Genomic DNA, 10,879 nt, shown 5'->3' with positions numbered 1-10,879 from the left:
TCGACCCTCTGTGCCAGAGCTGCGCAGTCGGCGACATGTCAAAAAGGCTAGAGTGAGATTAAACGTAACAGGGAGGCAGTAGAGGGCGCTGAAGAGCAAGACGTTGTACGCCTGACGCAAGCGTGGCTGAGGCCAAACTTCTCCACAGACGGGTAACACGATGGCCAGACCGTCAATCAGAGCAACTTCATCACGCCTGGTAACAATGGCGACTGGCATGCAGATCACAGAGGAGACGAGCCACACGATGGTGACAGAGGCCAGAATGCGCCGGCGAGTGAAGTAGGCACGGGATTGCAGCGGCGAGTGAACTGCATAGTATCGGCTAATGCTGATGACTGTGATGCTCAGGACACTAGCGGAAACAGACACCGCTTGTGTGAAGGGCACAGCGCGGCACAGGAAGTCTCCGTATATCCATGGTGTGTAGATACGGTGGCCCAAGGTGACAGGCATGCACACGCAGACCACCGCCAGGTCACACACGGCTAAGTTTATTAGCAGACAGCGGGTGGCGCTCACACCCGACAGACGTACACTTCCATGCTGGCCCAGTAGGACTTTGAGGGACATGACATTTCCAAAGAAACCCACGAGGAAGGAAATGGAGTACAGGACGGTCAAAATAATGGTGCCAGGCTCTCGGATGGTGAGGAACAGCTGCCATTCTAAAGCGGCGTTATCCTGGAAGAAGAAGGTGCTGTTGAAGAAACTGGCTGATGAGGACCTGCTTTTGTTTTGAGGTTCACGTTGAAGGTCGTAGAGTTGGGTTGGGGGCTGATCTGGGGTCAGATTCATCGTTGTTTTCCTGTGACGTTGAGTGGGTGAATTACGGCAGAACCACATCAGATCTAAACTACATGGTAACGATTAAAGTGTTCTACCTTACTTTCAGGTACCAGAGTTTCCATTTATGGACGGAAAAGCTTGAAGACCATGGAAAACAGGACGATCTTAAATCCATGTTTGCTTTTTTTCTGTCAGTTCACAAGCCAGTGCACAATTCAGTCTCTTCTTCCACACTGTATCAAATACAGAATTCACCTTTACCTCCTCAGACAAGATGGTTGGCTACAAAAGAAAATTAGACCTGCTTTTTTATGAAGTATCTCTTCTTCTTTTCTTTGTTTTCTTCCTTCACTCCTCAATGGTATCATGTATAACCTGAAAAGGGACAGACAGACAGTTATACACTGATGTGCAGCATGCATTCATCTATTCACTGAAAAGGCAACAAAAATGTACAAGTAAAAGCTTTCCAAATCCTTTAATTTATTCATACTTCAGATCTCACGCTGCTACACCCATTCATGTGCATATAAGGGCAACCGAGATTCCAACTTTAAAGGGCTAACACTAGGAAATGACAAAGAAAGGTTTTTTACCTTGTATGAATAGCTTTACATTCACACAATGCACCTGTCAAATTGACATGAACTCATGTTTATGTATAGTCAACGAATGGCACTGCATAGCCTATAACATTTCATGCATTAAAAATCTTTTAGTTGCCCTTTTGTTTTATGTATATAATACTAAATGTAATATACAATCAAATGTATGCTGATGAATTTAATTCCTAATGATAATTTGTTTACCTCAAAACAGAATTATTGAGATTCATAAGCAGCGTTTGAAAACCCTAAACACTCTATTAAAACACTGCATCTTTTTAAACTATACATTTAAAAACAATGACACATTTAGCAGTCGACACAGAATACAGTTCATTTTACGCACAGTTGAATTTGAAATAGACACTTACCCAAATAATTAAAGGCTGTGAAGTATCTTCAATTTGGTGAAAAGTTGAGTCAAGATCAACGTATACATTTTCCACCAGACTTCCATTAGATCCAGCGCGGTGATGCTTCGGTTACCTGTTCACGACCTCTGGTAAAGGAGATGAGCTTTCGGCTGAGCTTCAAGCTTTAACTGTGCGTGATACTTGCGCGCATGCGCCCCCTCGCGGCAGCATGAAGTCATTGCTGAAGTAAAATCGGTCATTAGATGTGTTTCACTCCTCACTCGGTAACCTGCCTTGATTGAAGCACGTCCAGGTGCCCAAATGTCCGAATTAAATATTTAGGATGTGAAATAATTGAATGTAAATAGATGAAAATTAAGAAAAGCAAAAGCCTACCTGAACTCCCCACACCACTTTTATTCCTTTTGCTGGGAAAAAAAACCCTCACTGAACCCACGTGATAATATACTACTATAATATGTATACTATAATATACAACTTCAATATGGTCATGTCAATGGCCATGAACATTTCCTGGTAGCCATCAAACTATTTCATAACTGTAACAAGAGGCAATTCAATCATAAGTTAATGTTAAAACAGCTATCATAACATTATTTATCAATGTGTGGCTCTTTATTGATTTTCGGAAGCTATAGATATTAAAAATGTAACACAGGAAATACACTGGGACCATTGTTGTTGCTTACATCCCTCAAAATGGTCAATAGTATTTTAGTAGATAAAGTGTTTTTAACCCTATTAAAGTACTTGAATTAATCTGTTGCGCTAATTCTAATATGGTAGTAGGCTACATAGTAATCTAAATATAAAGTTTTCTACAACAATTATTGTTGAATCAGTGGTTAGCACTGTTGCCTCACAGTAAGAAGGTCGCTGGTTTGAGTCCCGGCTGGTTTACAGTTGGCATTTCTGTGTGGAGTTTGCATGTCCACCCCATGATAGCGTTTCCTCCGGATGCTCCAGTTTACCCCACAGTCCAAAGACATGCGCTATAGGTGAATTGAATACATTAAATTGGCCGTAGTGTGTGAATGAGTGTGGATGGGTGTTTCCCAGTGTTGGGTTGCAGATGGAAGGTCATCTGCTGTGTAAAACATATACTGGAATATTTGACGATCTATTCCGCTGTGGCGACCCCTGATGAATAAAGGGACTAAGCCGAAGGAAAATGAATGAATATTATTGATTTACTTCAGTAAAAACTAGCCATATATTACAGTATTAGTCTATCAGTTCACCATAATCAATAGTAGCCTATGCTGTAGCATTCATCAATTGAAAATAATATACAGCATAATATTGTAAATTACACTTACCTACATGTAGTATGGTTAAAAAAATGTTAAAGTGATTTAAAAATGTGTCAATTACCCTACCTTATAATTTGTATTTAGGCATCCTCCATTAACCAGCTATTTGGTGAGAATTACATAATATTATTCGTTCAATGTATTGTGCTTCTGGTGGTTCAGTTGAGGCCAGTCAGCCTATCCGCTTGTTAAGTGTGATGTCACGTGAAGCGGCTTCATGCTCTATCAAACTATATGGGGAGACTCATCAAATGGTTATAATAAACGTTTACAAAGCCCTGTAATACTTTCAAAAATCACGATCGCAATATATATCCATGCAATCCAATGGTCATTTATTTTTATAAATTGTTAAATGTTGGTATTTGTGATGTAGAAAGTTCAGAGACTGTTGTGTACACCATGATTTTATATGTAATTCACTTTAATGTGTGATATGATTGAAAAGAATAAACAAATATTTTCTCAATTCAAATGAGTAGTGGCTTGGACTCGGAAACAGTACTCCATACATCACAACTAAACAAGCGGATGACGTCTCCTCTATTTTTAACCCAATTCTTTATTTTATATATGAAAAGTGCTTGTCATTCTACTGTATGTTTTGATAATCATGACAGTATGTTAAAATAAATATCATATGAGAAATTTTTTATAATACCAAATCAAAGTCTACACTAGCAATATTGATGTTCTCTCTGTTTAGTTTATAAGAAAGTCAGTGGCTTCCCAGCAGGCACACAACATCAGAAGACGTAAATAATAGGTTAGATTTAGGCACTGGCATAGCGCAACATGCGTGGGCCCCCCAGAAGTGAAGACCGGGTTGGGGGAGGGTGCTTATGAACGCACAAAGTAAAGACCATGAGGGGTGGTCGATAGATGGGGGGGGGGGAGGAGTAGTTGAGGCCGAGGCTAGTTATTTGGAGGCGGTGTTAAGACTGAGATAAGTTATGACCGCGCAAACTGAAGACTGAAGTCCGAGTGGGGGGGGGGGGGGGGATTTGATCACGCGGGGCCGTCCTCTACACCACTGGATTTAGGTCATGACGTCGGGGGATCAAAATTCGATGTCTAGCCAGCGTCTAAGGACAACGTTATTTTGACATCCAATAACGATGTCAAATTATGTTGATATTTGGTTGATTTTAGGTTGTGTTGGAAAGTGACGCAATTTGATAGATGTTGTAGTGGTAACGTCCACACAACGTCAAGGTGTAATATGATTAGACGTTGATGTATGGTTGATTTTAGATTGATTTTAGGTTGGACATTGCACACTGACGTCAGCCTGATTGTTGGGTTCTGACGTCAACCTAATTTTCATTTCCAAACAAAATCCAACGTCCCCATGAAGTTGAGGTACATTATGGTACAACATCAATATGACATCATGTTGACGTCCTGTGCCAGCAGGGTTTAAACGTTTGTATAGACCGTTTTCCACGAACAACACAAGTTTAGACTACTTTCTCTATGGCATTTAAACATATATCAGTTTATTAACAGCCCAACTGCATTATTTGTAGTTGTACTACAACATGGTCTACTTTTAAAATGTATGCCCGCTCACAGACTTTCATGCAGTTTTCAAACAAACAACTGTACAAATTCTCTTCAAGAACTTTGGCATACCTTCAAAGCTTAGATTTCGCACCTCCTTATTTCACTTTAAGCTTTTTTGCAGCGCTAATCTTGATAAATGCATACCTTAATAAAGTGATTTGTCTCTGTTTCCAGGCACTGATGCTCAACACCCTGCACCAGATGAGTTCATTTTAATATATTATTAAAACATTGAATCCAGGCTCAGAAAGTCAAGTTTTCTGACATGTACAACATCTTGAATCACAAATGAAAAAACATAAAAAACATGAAAAAATCCATAAGAATTGTTATCAAAACATCAATTTATGACGAATCATTCGAATCATTCACATTTAGAAAGGAGTGAGTAGGCTCGTCTGTTATGGTCTATACAATAGAAAGCTAACAATACGCTAGAAAAAGAAAATGTGTACATTTACAGAAAGAAAGGTTACTGTATGAAAATGTTAAGAAAGGCAGAATATTTCCTCCTCGTGTTTCCTTCAGTCATGCAACTGCATCGTATGGTACAGAATCATAGATCCGAACATTTGGATTGTCTCTATATGATGGTTAGTGGTTGAATACATACCGTAAAAAGACTCACAAATTTCAGAGCAGTTTTACATTGTGTCTATTGAGTGTTAAGGTGCATTTTTATCCACTTGCGTTGAGTGTAAAATGACTCCAGTAATATTCTGCTTATGTGAAACGTAGTGTTGTATTGTTGCTTTTTGTGCATGAGTGTTATTTTGTGTTGTAACCAAGTGGTCAAAGCATGTCAGTGCATGAGATTTGAGGGATACAAGCCCTTTCCTGTTGGCATCTGAACACAGCGTCCATTTTAGTTGCACGGAAATAAACCTCATTCGACAGAAGGTGTCACAAAGTCATGAAAGTTACAGCATTATAGCATTTTCCAGTTTAAAACGACATTTCTACCTGCTAATGTAATTTATGATATTTATTAAAATCAAAATGAATCCATAAACACCTACGTTCAAGAATCAAGTCGCGATGTCTCGAGATTGGCTTCGGATGCCACATCTTACGAATGATAACATTAGCTGTTGACTGGCATGTGATGACAAACGTCGAAACACTGCAATGTCAGCCTTATGAGACTGGATGCAAGTAAATGAAACCAACAATACTGCACTTGGTAAAGACAGCTAGGTTATCTTACACTACATCCACACAAGTCTTACTTAGTGACTGCATGACAAGGAGGAACTTTCCTCAGTTTCATTGTCCCCATCAGAATTAGTTTTTTTTTTCATCCTTCTCCTGCGGAAAGGAGGCGAAACCGCAATAAAGTCCAGTAAGTGGCACACGTCCAGTGTCCATATTGCAGATCCATCAACACCACAGAGAAGTGTTTCCCCATAAATTCGAAACAAAAATAAGAACAAGGCTGACCATGGTGAAAATAAAATCCGATTCACTACAAAACTAAAAATCTCCTGATAAAAAATAAACAAGTGAAGCCTGGACGACATGCCTAAACCGAAGACAAAAATAACAATGTGGGGAGGCATTTCTCTTTAAGTCCAGGTATCCCTTCTTCGCCTTTTCCACTCCACGCAGATTTTCCTCCGTTAGAAATATTCACATTTAAAGTGTGCACATACACACACGAGCACCCACAAGTGTATTCACAAATTCAAGTGATATGTCTACAAAACATGTACTATTATTTCATCACAGAGTTCATTGACGATTATTTTTTCTTCATCACTGCAGCTCTTAGCCACGGCAAAGGTCGCACTGCACTGTTACAGAGAAGATTAGTGCATCGAGTTTGTAGTGTTGCTCATTTAGACATTTTTTTTTTTAAGTACAAAAACATTATTTACAAAGAGCAAAGCTCGTGAGTTGTGCGGTTTTAAAACACACTCACTAATGCACAAGGCAAACACTCCCATCGCACAAACACACTGTTTATGTGCAGTGCAACTGTTTCCCTTCTACAATAAAATACTGGGTCACACTTTACAATAAAGATCCATTAGTTGATGTTAGTTAATGCATTTACTAGCATGAACTAAGAATGCATTTAGTAAATATAGTTCAACATTTGCAAATGCGTTACTAAAACATGTTAACATTAGTTAACGCACTGCTAACAATGAACAAATATTGGCATTAACATCCCAGCAAGCATTTTTCGTTTCTAAGAGATGTCTAATAGAGGTCTAAACGTAGTCATCTTGGCTAAAACAAGGCTAAATTTGGGCTGTCAGTAAAACTCTAATAGACATCTAAGAATAGGCCAAAATTAGACTAGTCATAAAATAAACAGAAATGAATGACTACACATATAAAGTCTGTCTAATCTGTCTATTTGAGGACTAGTCTAGTTTTGGGTGATTCTCAGATGTCTATTAGATTTTCACTGACAGCCCAAGTTTAGCCAAGCTGTCTACGTTTAGATGTCCATTACAGGGTATATGCAGGAATCCTAAAAGTAATTTCAATACCTTTGTAAGACTTTTTAAAGACCTCAGAATATTAAGACCTCATCGCCACTTCAAGTTCTAATCACTATCAAACCTTTAACTTAATAAACACATGTTAATAAACAGTTGTAGTTAAATAAATCAATGGAGAACAACCATAAACAGAACTCCGATAAGCTCGGAAGAAGCAAAGCTTGAAATAATAAATTACGCAGTTGTTTTCAGCGACAGGCTTCAGCCACCGTTTAAACTCGTCTCTCCAAATATGAGTACGCTAACTTACATTTTCCCATTTTGCCATCTGTTTCGCTCTATGGTTTCGCTACATGTGGAGAGCGTCACATGACCTTCCCACGATTATCGCAAATTATGTGACATCGCCTAAATAGAGTTGCTTGGCCGGATGCACCCTGGCCCGAACAAATCGCATAGATCGAGCATGCCATTGTTGATATTAGTAGAAAAATAAATATATTTTTTGGAGTCAAACACTTGGACAACGCTTGAACAAAATTTAAGACCTCATAAAAACACAATTAAGACTTTTAAATACCTTTCAAGGGCCTTAATTTTCTCATAATTGATCAACTTTTAATACTTTTTAAGACCTCGCGGACACACTGTATTAGACGTCTAGTAAACACAAAATTGTTTGCTGGGATACATGTAATATATGCATTGTTCATTTTTGGTTCATGTAAGCAAATACATTGGCTGACATTAACTTATGGAGCCTTATCATACCTGGCAACATTCGTCTCTGAAAATCCGGGAGAACGGGTAGTGGGTGGGTGTTCGGGGATGAGGTGTCTGAATAACACTGTTAAGAACCAGGTTAGTAGTTGAATTGTGGTGTTAGTAATCATATTATGAAGCGGGTTTTGGGTGGCCGTTGCAATCGGATCCTATACCAAAGTTGGCGACCCGGTGATGTTACAGACTGTACCATAAGGCTAAGGACCGGGGGGGTGAAATTACAGGAGTTTTCCGGGAGAAATAACAAAATGGGAGGGTGGTGGGAGATCTGAAATCTGGAGACTCCTGGGAAAAACAGGAGTGTTGGCAGGTATGAGCCTTATTGTAAAGTGTTACCAAATACTGAATGTGCATAATGGCTCAAAGGCTTGATGGCTGTCAATTCACACTGGGTTACACCACAGATCACACTGTACTGTAAATACAAAGAGTAGCCTTGTAAATCCACAAGTATGGAATTCAGTGAACTCATGAACATTTGTAAACGAGTAAACGTCTCCTTCAACATCGAATAGCAATGATGGACACTTTGTATTGTGGCTGTAGTAGCAGAACGCTGCCATATTGTCAGGAACTGCAGAGAAAGAGCAAAGGCTGCATCATTAAAACCTAAAAACAGTGTAATTTTGCAAAATACTTAAAAATAGAACTCCATCATAAAATCAAATCATCTTAAAAATGACAGTGGTAAAAACCATTATCGTGGTCCTGCAGTCCTTGCCAATATGGCTGCCCTGAGAGACTCTTTTAGGGTAGTATGGGAGTTACTGTGCACACGACTGAGAGAGGAGTCCTCCAGAAGAGGGCAGTGTTGTTGCTGTGATGCATTGGGGAGTAAAAAATGGCAGTTGGAATTAAGGTTTGGCAAAAATGGAGTCTTTAAAAAGCCAAAGCACATGAGTCCGGGCGACTGATTCCAATCGGATAGAAGGATGGTAGGGTGGATTTTGTTACCGGAGACAAACTTCATACTAGTGGACTTGACAGGTAGATGGCTAATGGTTACGCATTAGAGAGTGGTTAATGGATGGCGGAGTGGGGCCGATGGATGGCTGAATTTGGTCGGCTATTGGGAGCTGAGCGGCTGGTTAGATCTGGTCGCATGTTGGGCTCCAGGCCGTTCTGGGATTCTGTTGGCCTGGGTTGGTCTGGGCGGCTGGTTGCCAGATATTTGGCCCTCATGCTTGAGGTGTACTGCAAAACAGGTTGGGAAAACAAGGGGAGGGAAGACACCATCAAATCATTCTGAAGGGTGTACTTTTTTTTTTAAGAGTACGATACAAAACGGCCAAAAATTCAAAGTGAGGAAATGTTAGCATCTATTTGAGCATTAGGACAGAGTATAGCTGTAGCGTCTTACAAACATGAAGCACATATAAATATGAACCTCATTCTGTCGATCTCACTAAATCACTCGCATGCGTAAACAGACAAACTGACAGTCATTTGGACAGCCTGATGATATTTTTAAAGCCAAGAGCTACTGTGATGATGCATATTATCATTATGTGATAGGATACTTTTCTCCTCGAGACTAGCTTCTGAGTGCAAGTTCCATTACAAGAGCGCAATTAATGTAAAAATGAAAATAAAACAAGTGTGACACCATGAGAAACAGAAATAAAGACAGCAGTGGATAAATAAAACACACATATAGATGCAGCTATATGTGGGAGAATGTTAAGGGTGAGGTTATAATGTGAGACATTTTACAAACAGACATGCATGAGGGATGTTTCTCAGGTGGGTTAGAAAGATACAAAATTCATGCATATTTTATATCATAAAATCCAGAAAAGGAGAGACTATTCCATCATATATCAGCGATTCAATTCTAACAGAAACAGGGATCGATAAGCAGCATCCTGGAACATGACGTTATTGAGAAACAGGTTGTTGGGTGGTCTCTCCAGTCTGGAGTTTGAATACGCATGCGTCACGTCCAGGGCCCATAAACAAAAAAATAAATCAAAACAATCACCTAGAAAGAAAGACTTAGTGAAAGCGGCGTTTAGAAGAGATCAAAGTGTTCTCGTTTTCTGAACTCAAACTAACGGGAGGATGAAAGATGTCCTCACATGCCAAGTCTGATTAAAAGAGCTTCTCTCCCCTTTCAAAAAGAGTTCCATGCTCCTTTATTCACCACGCATGAAGCATGAGAAGAATAATCTGGTCTCATCTCTGACTATTCATGCAATCATGCAAACTCCAGGATTCTGTCAAACCCACTTCTACTCAGTGAGGGGGGCCTTGAATTAAAATAAGTGACCAAAGTAACATGAATGCCATTTCTGAGGAATAGTCTACCCATAATCTAATGCCCTTAACCTCGATACCATAAAACGGTCTCCCACAGAACACAAAAGGAGAAATTTAGAAAAAAAATGTTCATGCAGTTTTTCATACAATGCATGTGAATGGAAATGGACACTGTTAGGTATCAAAATGACAAAAAGCGCCTTTAAAATGCCCTAAAAGTAGTCTAAACAAACCTTAAATTATGTTAAAGTCTTATAAATAGCTTTGTAAGAAGAATATACTCAATTACAGAAAACCTTCCCTCTTTTTACATCTAATAATGTTGTTATCGGATTACAAACAATTCAATTCATACCTATTCTGAATATTTGATAGCATTGCAGTACTCATTTTCCACTGTAGCCAATTCATCGGTACAATTCTACTTAGTCTCTTTGTTCTCTCAGATGTATGAGGAGGATTTTAATGCATTTTGGCTTTAAGAAGCATTTGCATGCAACTCTTTGCATTCATGAAATAAAATAGCATACTTGTTATGAATTCCCCCGTGGTATTGAATATTGATTTTACAAGGTACGCTATGGCTTAAACTATTTTAATTCAGGTTTGACCTGTTTAAACGTCTTTCACAGAGCTTTTTTTGTCATATTTGGACCATGCGTCCTTCCCATTGGCATTTACATTGATTGTATGGAAAAGAAAACCTTTCACTTCACATTCCAAGGAAGAAGAAAAGC

At 39.2% G+C, this 10,879-nt stretch overlaps 2 protein-coding genes across 2 annotated transcripts in view; both read right to left on the bottom strand.

Moving 5' to 3' along the window:
* Positions 1-798, bottom strand: part of zmp:0000001069 (orexin receptor type 2) — a 9,863-nt gene extending 9,065 nt beyond the window's left edge. The window contains exon 1 of the mRNA XM_056453661.1: positions 6-798. Within this exon, the coding sequence (XP_056309636.1) occupies positions 6-798 (793 nt within the window). The remainder of the gene's footprint in view (positions 1-5) is intronic.
* A 3,752-nt stretch (positions 799-4,550) lies between these two features.
* ttyh3b (tweety family member 3b) overlaps positions 4,551-10,879 on the bottom strand; it is a 55,028-nt gene continuing 48,699 nt past the window's right edge. Inside the window, exon 15 of the mRNA XM_056461933.1 lies at positions 4,551-9,077. Coding sequence (XP_056317908.1) covers positions 8,904-9,077 — 174 coding nt within the window. The 3' untranslated portion in view covers positions 4,551-8,903. The remainder of the gene's footprint in view (positions 9,078-10,879) is intronic.

This window comes from Danio aesculapii, chromosome 1 (genome assembly GCF_903798145.1).
Source record: "Danio aesculapii chromosome 1, fDanAes4.1, whole genome shotgun sequence".
Lineage (NCBI taxonomy): Eukaryota > Metazoa > Chordata > Actinopteri > Cypriniformes > Danionidae > Danio > Danio aesculapii.
This window is presented reverse-complemented; position numbering and strand designations above follow the sequence as displayed.